Source organism: Bos grunniens, chromosome 16 (genome assembly GCF_055505025.1).
Source record: "Bos grunniens cultivar Pamir isolate PY7600 chromosome 16, Bosgru_T2T1.0, whole genome shotgun sequence".
NCBI lineage: Eukaryota > Metazoa > Chordata > Mammalia > Artiodactyla > Bovidae > Bos > Bos grunniens.
Window position 1 is genome coordinate 21,141,015 of NC_141180.1, and position 20,828 is coordinate 21,161,842.

Genomic DNA, 20,828 nt, shown 5'->3' on the forward strand with positions numbered 1-20,828 from the left:
AAAGGAATAAGAACATATACCCACACAAAGACTTGTTCACGAATGTTCATAGCAGCTTCATTCATAATGGGCTCAAACTGGAAAACAACACCAAACCCACCAGCAGGACAATTGAATAAACAAGGTGTAGTGCCGTCTCTGGGGTCACACAGAGTCGGACACGACTGAAGCGACTTAGCAGCAGAAGCAGTGTTTCCCTACAATGGACTACCCCTCAGTGATGAAAAGGAGTAAGCTACTGATACATATGACAAGGTGGGTGAACCCGACAGACATTTTACTGCGTGAAATTCCATTCAAACAAGATGCTGGAAAATGAATCTACAGCCACAGAGAGTAAATCAGTGGTCGCCTGGAGCTGGAGTAGGGGAGGGACTGCTGAAGAGGGCAGGAGGGAACATTTTAGGGTGTTGGAAATGTTCTATGACTTGATTGTGGTGGTTCCACTGGTACATGCACTCTGCAAAACTGATCAGATTGTGCACTTTAAACAGGTGCATTACAAGACATATAGGTGCATCTTATTCTGTGCACACAATAAAATTAAAAAATAAGTGCACCTTAAAACTCTTAAGCTGGTTTAGAGACAAATAAGCAGATGATGCAATGCTTCTTCCACACTAGGATTTGTGCAACCTATCATATCCACTACAAAGATTATTTTCATTTAATCCTCATAATGTCACTGAAAAATAGCTATTATGACCCTCATTTTGCAGATAAGAACTGTTTAGGAAGCCCCTCCCCCCAGTCTTTCCTCCTGTGACTCTCTTACTCTCACATCATATCACACCATCCTCACAACTTCTGATACCAGACATACGACAATTTTCACCCACAAGGAGCAGTTCTCTGTGTCCTGTAATTTAACTCAGTCTGACACTACCCGGAGCTTGAGTCAGATCCCATCGGTGAAGGGCTCAGTCCTACAAGGCTCCCTGCCCCCTCCACCCACTTCAGACGCCAGTCCCCAGTCCAGGTGCTTTGGACTAAGTGGCTGCAGATGGACGTTCCTGCGACCCTCTGCTCAGGTACAACTAATTTGCTAGAGCAGCTCACAGGTCTCCAAGAAACATCTTACTCACCAGATTACCAGTTTATCACCAAGGGATTTAACTCAGGAACAGCCAGATGGGAGAGAGGCCTGGGGCACGGTAAGGACTCTCCCCAAACCTCTATGCGTTCACCAACCTAGAAGCTCTCTGAACCCCACACTTCTGGGGTTTCTGTGGAGGCTTTTTTCCCCCCTATTTTTTGGCCATACTGCATGGCTTGCAGAATCTTAGTTCCCTGACCAGGGATCGAACTCATGCCCCCCACAGCAGAGTGTGGAATCTTAACCACTGGACTGTCAGAGAAGTCCCTGTGAAGGCTTCATTACTTAGCCCTGAGCGATCATTAACTCTGAAGGATAGGGGGTTAGGGCTGAAAATTCCAAGCTTCTCATCATGGCTTAGTCTTTCTAGGTACCAGTTGCCATCCAGGAGCCCATCCAGAGTCACTTCATCAGAAAAAAAAAGAAGACATTTTTGTCACTCAGGAAATAACCAGGGCTCTAGGAGCTCTGTGCCAGGTGGTGCTAGTGGTAAAGAATCCTCCTGCCAACGCAGGAGACATGAGAGACATGGGTTCAGTCCCTGAGTCAGGAAGATCCCCTGGAGAAGGGCATGGCAATCCACTCCAGGCAAGAGCCTGGAGAATCCCATGGAGAGAGGAGCCTGGTGGACTACAGTCCACGGGGTCGCAAAGAGCTGGACATGACTGAGTGACTTAGCACATACGCACCAGGTACGGGGTGGCAGAGACCAATATATGTTTTTCTATTATCTCACAGGAATCAAGGCTCTGAGAAAACCTCTCGAGTTGTGCTGGCTGGGTATTATGGCCACAGTGAACATCTCTAACAGAGAGCATGGACAGACGGTCTTTAGCAGCTCACTTTGCAGAAGAAAAGCTGTCTACTCTCAGGGAGCCTGTCCAAGTAATAAAGGAAGTATGGGAAAAATGCTACAGGGGCTACAGATCTAACTGGTCTGGGAGAAGAGATACATGGCGACTGTTGAAAAGTGAAAACTGTAGCCCCGCGTGTACCTAAGGCAGTACTGTGTCCGGGTGGAAACCCGCGTGTACCTAAGGCGGTACTGTGTCCGGGTGGAAATGCATTCCTAACCTGGCGGATGGAAGAGGTGCCACAGGAAGTTTCCGTGAAGGCTTTTGCTTCCCAGGGCTCATGCAAACCAAGTGTTTGTTCCTGCTCACTTGGGAGGCCTGCTGCTTCCTTCTCTCTGTCCCTTTTATCCAGCTGGGGTTTCCTGACACAAGTCAGGTAACCAGAGCCGTCCTCGCTCCCCTCATCACCGGCCCTCTGTGTCCAGTCTGAGTCTCCTCATTCATTCATGTTCTCAAGATCTCCACGGGTCAGACAGAATCTGAGACAGGAGGGACTCCAAAGAGAAGAATAATAGCAAAGCCCCCTACAAACCACAGTACCTCCTCTTCATTGAGAGTGTTTGCTGCACTTATTATGGGATGGAGCTTCCCCGGTGGCTCAGCAGTAAAGAATTCACCTGCCTGTGCAGGAGAGGTGGGTTCATTCCCTGGGTCAGAAAGATCCCTTGGAGAAGGAAATGGAGAAGGAAACCCACTCCAGTACTCTTGCCTGGGAAATCCCATGGACAGAGGAGACTGGTGGGCTACAGCCCATGGGGTCACAAAAGAGTCAGACATCGAGTAACTAAACTGCAACAGCATTATGGGATGAGGGCTTTGTGACTGTGGTGCAGTCCCGGCTGTCCAGGAGCTCTTGGAGTCGTGGGAGAGAAGAGAAGGGCATGTGGAATTTCAACCCACAGTACCAGGAGCGGCCCTGGGGGGTGGGGGGACTGGAGGCTGTGCCTGAGCCCACACTCACTGCACTGCCCCAGGGCTTCTCCCCTGGGAAGCCTAGCAGGTCCCTTACATCATGAGACTGAGGATACCTAAGCGAATGGCTGGGTGAGAGGGTTCTGGCGGGGGTGGTGTTTCCTGGGCCAGGAGTGTCGCGATCTCTTCCATCCCCAGAGAGTGGCCCTGGCACACATGGGTTCTGCCACTGGGAAGAAGTCATCTGAGGCCATCACTGCACAAGAGAATATTGTGCAGGACATTATTGTTGAAGCATGAACAATTTTTTCCTCTTTCCCTTTGCCCTTCCAATCAGAGGGGCTGTTTGCCTTTCCCTCCAGGAAGGGTGTGAAGGGGTGGAGGGCAGAAAAAAAAAAAAGAGTCTTCCAGGCTTTGGTTTTCAAAAGCTTAGCTCTTAGGGGAATGGAGAGAGTTGTGGGCATAAACAGGATGTTGGGAGGGAGGGTGGAAGGGAGAGAGAGAGCTGTTCTTGGTTCCCCCAGAGAAAGTGTCTTGGCATCTGTTCTGTGCTTATTTGGGGGGGCCAGAGCCTAGCCTGGGTGGGGGGCACTTCTGTCCTCACTGAAGTAGGATTTGTCGGCAGGGGGGGCAGTCCACACCTCCCTGCCTCATGCTTTGCAGTGACCCGACCTTGAATCACTGCCCTACTTCCTACCCTGGAGTTTTGAGCACGTAATTTCCTTCTTAGAGCCACAACTTTCTCACCTGTAAAACAGGATCGTGACAGGCTGTCCCTGGCGCTGTGGTTGTTGGAGGGTGGGCAGGGAAGAGAGTGCAGCGAGCCTGGCCCACACACGCCAGCTCGCTTTTCCTCCTCAGGCCTCCCTTTCCTCTCCTTCCACTGGGCCCCTTGTCCCTCGGTCCTGGGGGACCCCAGGGCTCTCACCTCTCAGGCCATCTTCCTCCTCCCTCCCCCAGCATGGCTCGCCCCTCCCCAGCCTGAGCCCGTTGCTCATCCCAGTAACCCACCTCCCCTGTCACTTGCAGGAGCACAGCCATCTTTTCTGCTCCTCTGTGTCTGAGCACCTCACACAGTGGCTGGCCTGCGGGAGGCACTGGGTAAGTGTTTGTTCAGTCAAATCTGTCCAGGTGAGTAGGAAAGAGGAGGAGAGTGGGGATCAAGAAAGAAATGACCCGCAGACCAGGCACAGCCTCTTCCAGAGCAGGGGTGACTTTCCACCTGTGGTCCTGTCCTGCATCGTAGTCATGCTGGTCATGGGGCTGCGACTGTCCCTCTGCACAGCAGGTAAGGCCCCCGCCCGGGCAGGAGGGCACCGGGCCCCAGGCACGTCCAGAGCGGGGACCTGCAGGAAAGGTGCCCCTCCCTCAGAGGTGGCAGGTGAGACAAGTGGGAAGAAGTGACTGGTTTTGCAAGTCAGTTTGATCGTGAGAGCAGCCTCAGCTCGCCCTCCCCTGCCTACGTCTCCTCTCAACCTTCCCACCCCCCATAGCCGCCCCCTGCCCACCCCAACCCTCCAGGGGTCAGAGCCTGGAGTTTGCTGTTCTGTGTAGACTTTCACTCATTCATTTCTTCATTTACGCATCTAATCGACACACACAGTGCTAGTAGGTGCCAGTCAGGAATGGCCCCCGACTTCACGGAGCCCTCATCCTAGTGGGGGTTAGAGACATTGGGCCAAAAGTCAGGAAACAAGATCATCACGGAATGTGACTAAAGCAACGAAGGAGATGATCAGGGTGACAAGCAAATGTCACAGAGAGAAGTTTCTGCGGGATTTTTTAGACTAGGGGTGGGAAGCTTTCTCTAAGGAAGGGGGATTTGGGCTGAGCTTAAGGGCTAAATGAAGGAACCTTGAAGAGTAAAGCCAGAGAAAGGCCCTGAGGCGCTGGGCTGAGCCTTGTGGATGAGCTGGCTGTGTGCGGGAGCAAACTGGGGAGCCTGAGGCGCCTTCCTATGACAGCGGGCCAGGACCCACAGGCCTGGGGGCTGCGGTAAGGAGTGCCACCCCCTTCCCCAGTAACCAGTGGGAATGACCAGGTAAACAATCAGAAAGGCCCTTCTGGTCGCAGAGTGGGGAGCAAGCTGTGAGGGCTGGGGACAGAAGCTTCAGGGCTGGCGCTGTGCTGTCAGTCCCAGGGAGGGGAAGGTGGCTTGAGCCAGGTGGCAGTGGGCATGGAAAGAAGTGGAAAGTTCAAGAAGGTCCCAGATACACGCTGGCCGTAGAACTGACGGGATATGCCTAGTCAGAGACAGAGGGGCATCGACAGCGACTCCTGGGTGGGGCTTGAGGTGCTGGGGTGAGGGGCGCCGCATGACGGATGGGCTGGGAGGACCCGGACAGGCCGGATCTGTGGTGTGGACCTGTGTGCATGTGAGAAACGGATATTTGGACGTGTACACCCAGCTCAGGGGTGGAGTTGTCAGCTTACGTGTTTCAAGCCAGGAGATCAGCTGGGGCAGCAGGGTTTTTCAAACTGTGGGTTGGGACCCCTTAGATCCTAAAGTCAATTTAATAGGCCACAGCCAGTGATTTAATTTAAAAAAATAAACAGAATCAGACAAAAAAATATCAAAATGACTCACCTCTCATAAGAATGATTTTTTTATATTCCCTTTTCTCCATCCAGGGGTCCTCCAGCTTCTCTCGGCAACAGGCAGCATCTTCTCGGCCTCTGGTGGGTGTGAGGAGCGTCATTGTTTTCGGCATGTGCCTCGTCAGGCCTTTCCCGTGTCCTCCCCAAATGCACACCTTGCCCTCTGTGTGCGCGGTTTTGCGGTCTTACTTTCCTCCCCTTAGGGCTCTGGTTTGTGGCTGGTTTCCTCAAGGACAAGGACACCCCGTCTCCCACCCCAAGGCCCTGGGCAGTTCTTAACTAGTCCTCCTTTGCGGGCACCTCCTCAAGGGGATAAAGTCTTGGTTCCTGTGAGATGTCCGATGTGCTCATTTGTTTGTGCGCTCATTCATTCATTTTCAATACCTCCAGTTCCTCTGATGTGCTGGGTGACCCTGGGAATATAATGATGAATAAGGCTGGTTCTTTGCTTCCAAGTTGCCTTGTCTGGTGGAAGTAGATAAGCCAAAAGGTCCTTTTCCCCATGGGCTTTAAACAAATTCTGATGCTGGTCCCAGCAAGACGTTAAGATCTTTGCTGTCGGTGGCCTGGCCATTGGTGTATTTGAAAAGCTCCCCAGGTGATTCTAATGTGCAGCCCAGTGATAAGCCCGTGACTCCTACATCAGGGCAAAACCACTCTCTGACAAAGGGCCTTGCCCTGGGAGCCCCACCCACAGTCCCTGGGCCCTGGCTCTTTTCCCATTGGGTGGCCTTGGCTAAGTCACTTAACTCTCAGTGACTTGGTCTTTCAATTTGGAAAACAGTCGTAGTGATGTTTCACCTAGAGAGTTCTTGGAAAGGATTCGGTGAGCTAATGGCACACAGGGAGCGCTCAGGGAACACTCTACTGTTATTAACGCTAACAAACGTTCAGGGCTGCTTATATGAAGGGAGCCTACCTTCATATAAGTGGGAAGTGGGAGACAAGAAATGCAAGGTGGTGGGGGGGCACTGAGAGAGCAGGTTGGGGGGAATGAGGGGCTGGCTAGTCTTTCAGGCCAAGAGAGAGGCTTGTGTGAAGGCCCTGGAGGCCGAGTGGAGGGCAGGAGTTGGGGGGCGAAAAGCGAGAGGAGAGGCCGGGAGACTGCCCATGGTGTGGCTGGACACCTGGGATTCGTGGCTAGGGTAGGGGCAGTGCTAAGATGACAACTCTCCCGCCCCAGCCCTGCAGCTGACCAGCGAAAGCAAGACCTTCTGGCGGGTGGCGGAGGAGCTAAGCTGGTCCGAGGCCCTGAAGTACTGCCGGTGGCACCACACGGACCTGGCCGACCTGCACAGCATGAGCAGCATCAGGGCCCTCTACTCTCTCACCAGCAGCCATGAGGCCTGGATCGGCCTCTTCTTCGACGTGCACCTTGGTGGCCTGAGATGGTCTGGCGGTTCTTCCTTCAGCGCATTGGCGTGGGGCTCGCTGCTCACCTTCAGGGAGGGCCTCTGTGCCACCCTGTATTCAATAACTTTTCTCCCCAGCCTGGGGGCTGCCTGGTGCGCTGCCCGGAGGCCCTTCATCTGCTACTTCGGTGTGTTCAGAGTCACATCCAGGGCCTGGTCTTCCTCCCAGGGTCGCCTCTCAGGAGCAAATGAGACAGAGCGAGTGAGCGAGCATGGGTCTGGCTCAAGTTCTTTCAGAGCACAACTAACTCTTAACCCTCGTTTGCTACATTCTTCTCTGCTGCCTTAGTTTCTTTCTCTTCTGTCCCTCATTCCAAAGACTCCATCAGAGAAAACAGGTGTAAATTAGGGTAGACAAAAAGTAAAATCTGGAATGTTCCATTATGTCCCCTCCTTCTGCCAATTAAGGATCTGGGGAAAGGGAAAAAAAAAGGGAGGGAACAGGGAAAGTCAGATTGGGGATCCATGTGCATCTATGCAGAAGCCAGAGCAGAGTCCAGGGTCTATCTCCTGATAAAGCACAGAGTGGTTTTGTCTCTAGGGGCTGGGGGCATGTGGAACAGCCACTCCCTGGGAGAACCCCTGCTTTGGGGAGGCAGGTGGGTGCATCTCTGCAGATAATCCATTTACCTGATGCGCGTGGTACTGGCTGTTGGGAAATAGCGCCCCCCGCCACCATCCTTGCCCCTGGCTGGCTCCTCTCTGTCCAGGCAGCTCTTTTCTTAAAGGTTCTGAGATCACAGAGGGAATAGTTATAGACAGCACCTTCCTTTAAAAAAAAAAAAAAGGGCCAATTTCCGCTTTTCTCTCAGTCAGCCAAGGCCCATCCCAGCTCCTCAAATAGGGTCAGGGAGGGCCAACCTGATGGGTCCCCAATTCTATGCTACACCATGCCCATCATGGGGCCTTGAAATGTAGCCCAGAGTAGTCTAGGTTTGATCTTGCGATTCCCAGGCCAGAAGAGTGGTGAGTGTGCCGGAGTGGGCGTGGGAGTCCCCTTGAAGGAACCGTCATGTTGGGGGAGCTTTCCCCAACCCTCCTGGAGCCTTTGGACTCTCCCTAGATGCTTCTTAACTGCATCCGCTTCTCTCCAGCTCTGCAAATCCACACACCAGCACAGCTCTTGTTGGCATCTGCCTGGCGCCCTCCAGCCTGTTCTGTACATAGTAAAATCTTAAAAATGTAAATTTAAAAAAAAAAGTAAATCAGATCAATTTGCTTAGACATATTCAGTAGGTTTCCTTAGCACTTCTAATCACAGTCTTACACACGGGGTCCCATCCCTTCTCAGCTCTGCTCAATATATTCCTTCCGACCTCTTCGCAAGGCTGGCTTCTTCTTATATTCTCTTCAAGAGCAAAGAACTCACTTTGCCTTACTCCTGCTGCTATTTTTCCGGGGCCTGCAATAGCATTTGCCACACAATAGGTGCTCAGTATATATATTTATGGAACACACGTGGATAGGAACAAAGGGGCCCACTCACTCTGGAGCTAGGTTTCTCCGGGCTTCAACTTGGCAATTCTCAGTGCCCACAGAGGACCCTGGGCAGCCCCACCCCCACCACATAACATGTGGCTTGTTTCACAGATCCTACTGTGCGGCCCCACACCCTCCTGGAGCCAGTTCTCAGCCTGACCGCCACTCCAAAGCCAGGTACATGCCCGGGGCTCCGCCTTCCCTGGCACTGGTCCACCTGGAGCAGGTGACTGTCCCTCCCCCCAGGCCCGGGATGCCTTGGCTTTGCCCCCAGGCTGACCCCAAGCAGAGGCTCAATGCCTTTGTTATTCATGGGGTGGGGGTGGGGGTGTGGGTGTGGGGGGGCGTGTGGTTCTCCAACCAGCCTGTGGTAGAGTCCAGCCTAGCCTGCACCCCAGTCTCTGATGTCCCCACCCCAGTGACTCGGGGGTGGGTGGAGGTGTGGGCAGTACCTCTCCACAGTCAAGGCCCATCCACCTAGTCAAAGTGAGTGAAAGTTGCTCAGTTGGGTCTGACTCTTTGCAACCCCATGGAGTGTTGTCCACCAGCTTCCTCCGTCCATGGGATCCTTCAGGCAAGAATACTGGAGTGGGTTGCCATGCCCTCCTCCTGGATCTTCTTGACCCAGGGAACAAACTTGGGTCTCCTATCTTTCAGGCAGATTCTTTACCATCTGAGCCACCAGGGAAGTCCACATGGTGAGGGGTCTATTACTGCCCTGGTATTTTACAAAGAGTTTCTTGGGGTAGAGAAATTTCAAAGGGAATTCACTCCTCAACCAGCTCTGTAAAGTGGGTTTTCTGCATGCTGTGGAACACAGCACTGTGGAGTGAAGACACAGGCTTCCAAGGCAGGCGTACCTGATTTGAACCTCGTCTTGCCACTTAGTAAGGCATGAGTTTGGATAAGTCATTGCCTCCCTGAGTCTCCCCTTCCTCCTCTGTAAAGTGAGGTCTGCTTCTGGGGATTATAGTGAGGATTTTAAAAGATGACTTGTGCTAACAGGCAAAGCTCAGGGCTGGCGAGAAGAGAACTAGAGGTGCTTAAAAAAGGGTAGCTTTAAAAGACCAGTTTGAATAGGGAAAATTAGGGAAGGATTAGGCAAATCTGGATGGGACTTGGTAAGCAGGCAGGAGTCAGAGCTTGGGAGGCCATATTTGAATCTGAGGATATGAGTCCCAATTCTGCAAACAGAGGTGTATCCTTTAACAGGTTTCTGGAATCAGTCCATGCCAAAACACATCCTTTCCAAACTTCCCTTGCTTTGAATCACAGATGTTTGTGTGCTGCCTGTAAGACAGGCCTGGCCAGGGGCAGGGTAGGCGAGGGTGTCTCGATCTGTCTGAGCGCCACTGGAGTCAGGACCGTGAATGTCCAGCAGCCTCCTGTCCAGCAGGTGTGCTCCTCACCAGGCTTACCTTGTCCCTGGCTCTCCTGATGTCATGAGCCTGGGAACACCACATGCTCCCTCTATTCTGCCTCAACCTTGGACCCTCCTAAGAGCTGGTATGGCAAGCACACTCCCTGGAAACCACAGAAGAGGCTGATTCTAAACCAGGATTATATTAGCCTCCTCATTACCTCCCTGCAAAGTTTAACCCTGCCACTTGAGTGTTTATTATTTGCACGTACTGTGTTAAATCATGTATATTCATGACTTCATTTAATCATTTAAATTAAATATGTTTAGGTACTACCCCTGTGTTGTTGTTCAGTCACTCATTCATGTTCAACTCTTTGCGACCCCAGGGACTGCAGCACTCCAGGCTTCCCTGTCCTTTACCATCTCCTGGAGCTTGCTCACACTCATGTCCATTCAGTTGATGAGGCCATCCAACCATCTCATCCTCTGTCAACCCCTTCTCCTCCTGCCCTCAATCTTTCCCAGCATCAAGGTCTTCTCCAGTGAGTTGGCTCTTCACATCAGGTGGTTAAAGCGTTGAAGCATCAGCTTCAGCATCAGTCCTGCAATGAATACTCAGGGTTGATTTCCTTGCAGTCCAAGGGACTCTCAAGTCTTCTCCAGCACCACAGTTTGAAAGCGTCAATTCTTCAGCACTCAGCCTTCTTAATGATCCAACACTCCTATCCATACAGGACTACTGGAAAAACCATAGCTTTGACTAGATGGACATTTGTTGTCAAAGTGATGTCTCTACTTTTTAATACACTGTCTAGGTTGGTCATCCCTGTTGTACAGATAGATAAACTGAAGCTTAGTTCTTAACCCTTGCTCTCCCTAATGCATGTCCTTTTCCCCAGCTTCTGCTGTGACAGCTCCTTCATTCTCCCAATCTGGTATTTAGTCTGCCTATAAAATTATGGATTTCATCAAACCTAACACCTGAGGATGGGGTAAGGGCAAGGGTCAGACTGGGACTGTGTCTAGGGGTGATAAGGGCTGAGCCGGCAGAGATCCTGGACCTCAGGCCTGTGGTCTCTATGTTCTTTACTTACAGTTGAGGTTCAGCTGGGCAACCTGTTCTTCAAGCGATTTGACCAAGAAAAGATGTGGCTGGAGGCAGTGGGGTACTGCCGCAGATACCACACAGACCTGGCTGACCTGCAGATGGTGACTGAGGAGATGGACAAGGACTTGAAATCCATCACGAGTAACACTGAGGCCTGGATTGGCCTCTACTTCAGCGCAGCCTCTGGGTCTCTGAGGTGGTCCAGTGACAGGGGTTCCAGCGTCCCTGCCTGGCTGCAGCCACCTAAGTTTGGGGCAGGACTGTGTGCAGGTCTCAGTAGCTACTGGAGCTTCCCCCCCAGAATTTCTGCAGTGACCTGCTTTTCCCTGAAACCCTTCATCTGCTTTGATGGTGAGTGACAGTCACCCCCACTGGCCCTCGGCCCACCCAAGGCTACACTGGGATGAGAAATGGGTTTTTTTGGCAGCTTGAGATGTTGAGGATAGATCTAAGGAAGTATTTCTAGATTCTGTAGGTTACCAGAGTTCTGGAGCAGGCTTTAATTTAATTCTGGGGGATCTTTAAAGAATAGAATGGACCGCATCCAGTCTCTGGGCATTAGCAGTTAGCAATGGAAATTACTTATTTGGCAACAAAGAGGTTAAAAGTGTGGGCTTTGGAATCAGATTTTATTACTTGCTAGAAATAAGGTGAACAGCATCTCTGAGCCTCCTTTTCCTCATCTGCAAAAAACCAAAATGGCATTGATGATGCACCTTCTAAGATGGCTTTGAAGGATGAGTGAGAATGAATATAAAGGACCTAGATGAGACCTTGACTCAGAGTAAGTGCCCAGTAGATACTAGCTACTGTTACTGTTGTTGTCACCACAAACACATGGGAGCCAGAGGCCTACCTGGTTATTCTGGATCGTGTCTGTGGTGTGTCTCCTCAGCAACAGGCTTCATCCTGACTGTTCTTTCCATCTCCTTTTCTTCTCTTTTGTCCCTTCCTTCTTATTTTCTTTGGTTTTATTGAGATATAGTTCAGTCCTTAAAATTCACTTTGGAAGTGGCCTGTATAGTGAGATTTAGTACAACCCAGGTGGCCCAATCATCACTACTACCTAATTTTAGGACAACTGTATCACCTCCAATAAGAAACTCTTTACCCTTTAGCAGCGCCCCCCACCTCCATTCTCTCCCACCTTCAGTCCTGGCACCCACTAATCTCTGTCTCTGGTTTTGCCCATTCTTGGCTGTTTCTTTTTGTGTTTTGGATTTGATGAGAATAGTGGTCCTTATCTATAAAACAGGAACAATGGTTCTTCCCTTGAAGAGCTGCTGTGCAGAATAAAGATCGTGAAGGGACCTCTCCTGTGACAGCGCCCTCCTGAGCTGGCTTCTGTAACGGGAGGTTGATCGTCAGTGTCTGGCGGGGCTCTCACCGGAGCAGCACGTCCGGAGTGGCAGACCTGGGGTTGCTGTGTGCTCCCCCATGTCAGCCTTGCTCTCACACGCCCCGTTGGCGTTGCTTACAGATCCCACCATCGGACACCGGGATTTTGCAGCCCTCCCTCAGCTCTTCTACACGCCCTCCTCAGAAGTGACCATGGGGATGATGCCCAGGCCAAGTACACTCCCCTGTTTTCTGCTCCATATGGGGTTGCTTTGAGCCTGTTCTTGGCTGAATTCAAGGGTCTCCAGGGCCTGGGATGTGGAGAGGGTGGACTGTATTCTGTAGCACACGGTGAGTCCCAAGCGATCCTCCCAAAAAGGCCAGGAAGGAGCCAGAAAAGAGGTGAGCCGCCTGGGCGGCAACCATGGGCCACTTACGGAGCAGCAGTTCCCTGGCCCCTCACTCTGCTGGGCCAGCTGGGGTTCAGAGGAGGAGGGCTCGGTTACCATCAACCTCCCTCCTTGAACGAGGCCACTGGCCTTGCAGCTCCTGGGCCAGGGGACCCGTGAAAGGCTGTGTAGTCTCTCTGGTGAGGTCAAGAGACAGGAAAAGGGGAAGATCCCCTCACTGCCCAGCTGAGTAGTGCTCCTGAGGAAAAATCACCAGATAGGCCTCTGAGGTCCAGCATCCAGACCGGGAAGCCCAACAGAGGTGCCCGTCAAATCCCTTCTTCGGGAGGAGAGAAGATGAGAGCTGAATTGTTGGGACCGTGTGTGGGGACATGGCTGGGAATCACAGGGATAGTGTGCCTTTAGCGTTTTAAAATTCCTGAAGCATTTTCACAGCTATTACCTCATTTTGCTTCCCGTGAGTTCAGAAGCAAACTAGGATAATTGAGGGCAAAAATCACAGTTCTGGCATCTTTACAGAGTCGGACATCAGACAAAGGTATTGTTGCCCTTTTTGAGGACACAGAGCAAGGAGACCAGCTCATGGACACACAGAGCTTTATTAATTCCGGGGACACAAGGCAAAGGCAGGGCCTGTTCTGAAGGCTGACAGCCAGCGGGAGGAGGGCTCCTGACAGGCAGTGCTGCCTGTGTAGTCACAGGCCTGGTGGGAAACACATGGAAGGGGATTGTTCCAGCTCCTGTAATTATCCGAGGATCTCCTGGAGGGGGTGGTTTTGAAGTTAGCCTGCAAAGGGAATGGAGCGGGTCTGAAGGCGATGCTTAGGGCTGAGCTGGGAGGCCTGGATCCTGTAGGGGTGGGGGCCTTGTGAGCTGCTAAGGAACAAGGGATTGGGCTGAGATGCTCGGGGGCTCGCTGGTCACCCAGGCTCTACCAGGCGGGTTCAGGAGCTTCCCCTGCCCGCCGCCGGGCTCCGCCCTGTCTGCCACGGGTGTGCAGGGCCAGGCGAGGAGAAGCCGCCCGGCGGCTGCAGGTGCAGGGCCCTGGAGCCCCAGGGAAGCCTTCTCTCTGCCGTAGGCACCAGCTTCGGTCCCGCGGACGCCATGAAAGGTCGGGTTTCTGCAGGGCCTTTCCCACAACAAGTCAGCCCGGAGCCCTCCGAGCTGAGCTCCGGCACCCTCGGCCCCAGCACCTCCGCCTCTGCAGGCCCTCCCGCACCCCAGCCCAGAGGGACAGCGTCACTGAGCCCTCCGGCCCACGTCCCAATCCCCCTGGACGGAGGGCCCTGGACTTTGCCGGTCACCACCCAGAACATGTCCTTTGGTCCTGCGCCCCCGGCCTCCTCGCCGACCCCTACCCCGAGCCCCACGGAGCTGGTCCACTGGAGGAGCCCCACTGTCCCTCAGGGGGTGACCGAGACCCCCCTGGCCTCCACCTCCAGCCCTGCTCCAGGCCCCGCACCCCCGGAGGACTCCGGTACCCAGGGTGGGCCCGGGAGGCCGCAGGAGGACGCAGCGGGCCCCTCGCTCGGCTCCACCCCTGGGGCCTCGGCTCACCTCGGGGTGGCGGCGACTCCCGGGGCGGCCACATCCAGCGGGTCCAGAGGTGCCGAACCTCCGGGGAAGAAGAAAGCACCGCGGAGCCTTGGAGCTCAGGAAGCTCAGCTGTGCTCCAAAGAACAAACGTGCGCCGGAAAGGGCCAGCCCAGAGCCAGGCCGCAGGCCCGGAGACAGCTGGCAGCCGGCCATGGCCCGACACAGGTGCCCGCCCGCCCGGGGGTTGGGGACCCCGGCCTGGAGCCCGGCTCCTCCTTTGGGGAGACCAAGTCCTAGTTTCCATGCCCGGGCCACCAGTCAGGGAGGTTGAGGGGGTGGGGGTGTGTGTGTTGGGCCACGTCTCCACTCTCTGGGTACCTTCCAGATCAGTCCATGGGGGAGTGAGTTTACCGGCTGGAGCGTTTACCCCCTCATGCTCCCTGGATAATAATTTAGGGTGGGGCGATCTAGGGGAGGAAAATTATATTTTGGCTAGAGGAGGCTAACAGTCAAGGGTTAGACTGTTGGGTCCTCTACTTACTGTGTGGTCTTAGGCAAATTTCCCAACCTCTCCCAACATTTTTCTCATCTTTAAAGAAAAATACTAGATGTCACGAGGTATCGTTCAGTGCCTGGCATCTGGCAGACATTCAATGAATGGTAGTTGTTTCTAATCTCAATTCAGTAAATACTTAGTGATTCATTCAGTCTCTCATCCCTGTCCTTACTTGACTCAACAGACAGGGTTGGCCTCATTCTCATTTTATTAATTATAAATGATTATGAATGATCACCATTATGAATTATTAAGACTGAAATCTCACAGGCAGGGGCTGTTTTATCTTTTATGCCTCTTTGTATCTTTCCCAGGGCTAGGATAGTGTTTTGCATACCGGTAGATGATTTAATTCAACAATCCTTTCCCGAGTACCTGTTTTGAACAAGGCAATGGATACCAAGATGAGCAGAACCTGTTTCCTGTTTTTAAGAGAGTTTAGTCTAATAAGGGCTAATAGAGATAACTAGGACAGTTTTTGATGAGTACTGCCCCCAGAAGGGTGAACCAAGAGCCTTGACAGGAAAATGACTCATGCATTCTGTCTGGAAAGGTGGTGGTCGATGGACAGAAGGTAATGGAGGATTTCATCAGGCAGCAAAGGCTAGAAGGTTCTTCTTGGCAGAGGGAACAGCATGAGCAAAGACAGGTAGACGGTGAACGTGTGCGGGAAAAACATGCAGTTTGAGGTGACTGGAATGTCTGTCACATATTTGGAAGGGAAGTAGCAAGGGATGAGGGCTTCCCGGGTGGTGCTAGTGGTAATGAACCTACCTGCCAGAGTGGGAGACATAAGACCCTTGGGTTTGATTCCTGGGTTGGGAAGATTCCCTGGAGGAGTGCATGGCAACCCACTCCTACTGCGATTCTCTTGCCTGGAGAATCCCTTGGACAGAGGAGTCTGGTGGGCTACAGTCCACAGGGTTGCAAAGAGTGGGACACGACTGAAGCGTCTTAGCAGGCAATCACGCACGAATCAAGGGATGAGGGGGAAGAGGTGGACCGGGCCAAATTCTGAAGGACTGGATCCTGCAGTCAGTGGAGCCATCAGAGCTTTCTTAGCAAGGCAGCACAATGCTCAGATCTGTAGTCAACAGAAGCAAGGTGGTTATGATGACAGTAATAGTGACAGGGGCAATGCCTGTGTCAGGATGCTAAAGGAAAACAAGAGATGATTCAACCTTACACATGTAACACAGTCACAACAACGCTGAAAGGAAACATCAACTGTGCTCAGAAAAAAGATTAGAAGAAAATGTGTGAAAATGTTAACAATGGTTACATTCAGGCAACAAGAATATGTGTTTCCCTGCCTTCTGTGCTCCTGGACTTCACAAAACTTACTCAAGTCACTAAAGAAACGTAGAATACTTTGGGTGGGGAAAGAAGAGGGCACGTGGAGACACAGGAAGTGTGTGTGGGGGGAAAGACTTGCACAGTCTGGGAGAGTGAAGTCGAGGTCAGAACTGGAGCAGTGGAGTGAGCAGGGACTTGGAGCTGATTTCACATTGCTTGCAAGTCATATTAACTGAAGAAATATAAATACAAACATATTTTGCAAAATGCTCAGCTTTGCTCACTGAATCACAGAAATGCAAATTAAAATGTATTTACATTATTATTTTTTTTAACTTACCAGTTTAGCAACGATTTGGAGTGATAATGCTGATAAGAATGTGAGAAAATCAGCACTCTCAGATGCTGGGTAGTGCATTAAACTGATGTTCCCATTCTTGTAATGCGTGTCAGTTCTGAAATGTGCATACTCTTTCATACAGAAATTCTACCCTTGGCAGTTTATTAAGGAAATAATAGTACAAGGTGCACACACACATTGACGCGTACACGCCACACACAGGTTGCTTGTTGCAGCATTGTTTATTACACTGAAAAACTGGAGGTGAAATCTAATGTCCGTTGAAAGCAGATTGATTAAATAAGTTATGTACATTCAACAAAATACTATGCAGCCTTGAAAGAGAATAAGGTAGATCTTTATGCATTCAAATTAAAAAATTCAAGTGTGTGAAGGATATTCTATAGCAAACTGTTAATAGTGGTTGTCCCTGGGTCAGGGGAGGGGACACTTTTACTTAAATACTTTACAATAATATATCACAAAACAATATGGTTCAAATATTCCATATTTGAAAAAAAAGACATCTGCAAGGCACTGACAGGACTTTGGTGACTGAATGTGAGAGCAAGTGAGGAGGGAGGGAGCAGCTGGGGTTATGTGGCATCTCTGGCTGGAGAGCCTCAGGGGATGGGCAACCAGAAAGGGGGTGAGGGGGTTGCTTAGCTAGGCTTTGGAATATGTACTTTGAGGTGCTACCCCTTGATGGAGATGCTGGGGGTCCCTGGGTACCATGGTGGGGCTCTGTGTAGCTGGCAGACCACATAGTGGGATTGGGCTTGGCGTAGGAGCTACTAAAAATAAACATTTGACACTGAGGAGATATAATATTGCCCAAGCCCCACAAATCCTGGTATCAGAGACACTTTATGAGGGATGATGATGTAGACACGGGGTACATGAGCCTGTGGGGTAAGTGAAGGGTCTGGGAAGGACTGAGCTTCCCACACGGGATGGTTTCTGTAGGATGGTGGCCGCCCAGGCCTGTTTTCTAGCTCAGGAGCAGTTACCCATCTCTGACCACCTTGCTCCTGGCTGTATTTGCAGTAACTCTCTTATTTTCCCCTCTTGTAGCTGTGACAAGTGAAAGGAGTGGCACCAATATGACAGGCACAGCTCCTGCCACTCAAGCCCAACACTGGAGCTCAGCTAATCACCCAGAATCTACGGAAAAAACTCCAGCACCGAAACCAGGTAATTAACTGCTTCTGGCTACCAAGTTTTTCACTCTTAACAACCAATCAATTAAATCTGGACAGCCACTCCTCAGCATGGGGCACTCAAGACCTTTCTATGAAAGACAGCTTGACACGTTGGGAAGGGAACAAGGGTGAGGATCCTAGAGTTAGCTCCCTGACGACTGTGGAAGCTCAGGGAGCAAATCTCCTCTTTCTCATCTGCAGAAGGAATGTAGTAAAAATGACCTGCCTTCATCACAGGGTTGTTCAAGTACCCAAAGAGATAGTGAGGTGCTTTATTAACTTTATAAGGTGGTCCTGTATGATGCTTTAGTTCCTATGATTGCAGTGCTCAGGGCCAAAGGCTGGGCTTGTTTATAGGCTCGGAGAATCTAAGAGTTTTCTGGTGTAGAGTTGGCTTTTATAAATGTGGGTCCAGGGAGAGGTGAATATTTCCAGCATAGTGTGGAACAATCTACTTGATAATTTTATTAAAAGGAATTCCCTGGCAGTCCAGGGTTTGATCCCTGGTTGGGGAACTAAGACCCACAAGCTGCATGGCGCATCCCCCCACCCCACCAAAGATAAAATTTTTTTTTTTTTAAAGGAGGAAAATACAGGAGCCAGCAAAGGAAATAACTGCCTGAGGGTAGCCAGGTTATGGGAGGAGAGCAGCAGTTACTCCACTCATGAGACTCTCTACTTTTGGCCACTAGCTGGTTTCTTTCTTCTCGTTTTAAAGTCCTACATCACCATGTAGCCCCTATGGTGTCCAGTGGGCACTCCCTGACCGCTAAGAATGTAAAGTTTTCAGATGGCAATGAGATAATGTGCCTTGATCCAGGTAATACTTTCTTTTTCAGGGCAACTCTTTGGAATCCTCAAAGCAGATTTTCTCATCCCGGTTCTGATGGACCCAGAAGACATGAAAGACCAATTTCTGAGTGAGGTGAGACTTCTGTCCTCTAATTCTGATCAGTCAGATGACTTGACAAGGCAAAGCCATCCCGTCAAAGCCAATAATGGAGAAATAGTCTTGAAAAACGAGCTTATCTGTTGCCATTGCCATCCTTCTGGCTCTGGTTCATCATGAAGGCTGGTTCACGTGCTCGGATCTTTTCTAACATTTTTCCTGAGCTCTTAGAAAAAAAAAGTCTATACAGCATAGTCAGAAGGACCCAAATTTGGATGATGGCTTTGCACTTGCTAGTGGTGTGACCTGGAGCACCTAAACTTGTCTCTCTGAACCTGTTTCCTCATGAATTAGGAACAACCATACCTAACTCATATGGTTGGTATTTGATTAAATGAAGTATTCCATAAAAAAAGTGCTTTGGAAATTGTCTGGCACATAGGAAGTGCTCAATAAACATTAAATATTATTATTATCAAATTATTATTCTGAATATACATTTGTTCCAGGCTTTTGTTTATCCTGTCCTATTTTTTAAAAGTATCGTGAGACAGGAAATTGTGACGAGGAAGAACTGTTCCTAAATATTGTGACAAAAGCCCCAAAGTGATTTTCAGATATGACCTAACGGCACATTTTTCAGTGATATCAGATAATAATCATAAGATGTCAGAGCTAAAGTTCTTCGTAGACTATCTAGCCAAAATCACAATTTTACAGACAAGGAAACAGACTGATATCCATCTGTTAGCTTACTGCAGTTTACTCATATGCCAAAGAAACAGCACAGAGGCAATTCATTCAAAAATCTCAAAAATGGAAGTTTCTAGGAAGAGTGGTTGTGTGTGTGTGTGTGTATATGGGCACAAGTGTCTGCCTGGCAGTGGGGAGGAAACTGGGGAGCTTTTGGTGCATTTTTCTATTGAAGGCAAGTGTTAGTCACTTACTCGTGTCTGAGTCTTTGTGACTCCATGGATTATAGCCCACTAGGCTCCTCTGTCCATGGACTTTTCCAAGCAAGAATACTGGAGTGGATAGACATTCCCTTCTCCAGGGTATCTTCCTGACCCAAGGATCGAACCTGCATCTCCTGCATTGCAGGCAGAATCTTTACCATCTGAGCCACCAGGGAAGCCCTCACTGAAGGAAGAACAGGTTGCAAATGATGCAATTTGGCTTCCGATAAAATTGTTTTTAGTAAAAGTTCAAGTAATAAGACTGCAGTGCTGAGTGTTAAATCTACAAAAGTCAAGGTAGCCTCCCCCTTTTCTGGGTCAGGGGACGGGGTTCCAAACCAGAAACCATCTACATTTTATTTTAAATTAAAACCAATAATGGGAAGATTGGGGTCAAGATGGGAAATTCCAGCTTTTGGTCACTCTTGTTGGAATATGGCTATCCTATATTAACAGAGAGAATTTCTATCACATATTTAAAGGATGGAATTGGCAGGGACAAGGTAGAGTACATATTATCATTTTTACCAGCATTTAACATCCCAAACAGGAGGCAAAAAAAAACACCTATAGCCAATTTACCCACTTCCATGGACGGTGACGGAAGGAACATTGTAACAGTCACACACACAGTGCTCAGAGCAAGATATGACTAGCGGTCATTAACCTGGCTGAATTTAGAATCCCTTGGGTAATCCCTGGTCCAGTCCTTAGAGAGTCTCCATCTAATTGTTCAGTGGAGGGCCTAAAGGCCCATTTCCACGTTCACTTTTTCAAGATCTCAAGTGATTCTGATGAACAGTCAGGATTGAGAATTCTTGATTAAGTCATTTGTTTTAGGCCCCTTTATCATTAAACTGTGTGTGTGTGTGTGGGCGGGGAGTGGTGGTCTAACAAACTTGATTTATGTACTTTCCTATTGTTGAAGGCACTAACAACAAAAGGCAGGTAGCTGGAAGGAAGCTAAGAAAAGTAAAGGGTATGGCTGGACATAAAGGGTAGACGGGTGGACAGTTAAGGGCTAAGACTGGAAGGTCCCAAGATAGCATCAATGATAGTTTCTCCCTTTTTGATCTTTCAGATCCAAGACGTCTTAAAACTTACATTAGGTCATGAGCAATTCAGATTGAAATGGGTCGGCTTTGAAGTGAACAAAAAATAACACGTCTACTGTGATCTTGCACAATTTTCTCTGGATTTTGAGTGAATTTTAGTCTTTTAATTCCTAGTAGAATAGAAGAAGTAGCTAGATATGTGAGGAGGCTAACTGGTGGAATTTCAGAACTAAACTTAGCATGTAAGAAAACTGCTTATGGGACCTGCATCTTGGGGTTTTAAAGAATGAAATAGGTAAGCAGAAGACGGGGGTAATGTGGAAATAATAACCTTGAGAATAATAAGCAAATAAGAACAACAGCAGCAAAAAAGTCCCAACTAAACAACACTACCCTGAAATAAACCCTGTTAATCTATTGAGGAATTA

The 20,828-nt window shown here is 50.0% G+C and overlaps 1 protein-coding gene across 1 annotated transcript; it reads left to right on the forward strand.

Moving 5' to 3' along the window:
* The first annotated feature begins 1,912 nt into the window (after positions 1 to 1,912).
* On the forward strand, positions 1,913 to 20,559 carry CLEC20A (C-type lectin domain containing 20A). Its single transcript, XM_086342922.1, is given in 14 exon segments — positions 1,913 to 2,087; positions 2,327 to 2,438; positions 2,440 to 2,677; positions 3,994 to 4,150; positions 5,494 to 5,642; positions 6,652 to 7,000; positions 8,463 to 8,528; positions 10,811 to 11,173; positions 12,303 to 12,395; positions 13,499 to 14,191; positions 14,194 to 14,597; positions 17,294 to 17,492; positions 18,340 to 18,425; positions 20,427 to 20,559. Coding segments are annotated over 14 exon segments (3,165 nt in total). The 3' UTR covers positions 20,508 to 20,559.
* The last annotated feature ends 269 nt before the right edge of the window (positions 20,560 to 20,828 follow it).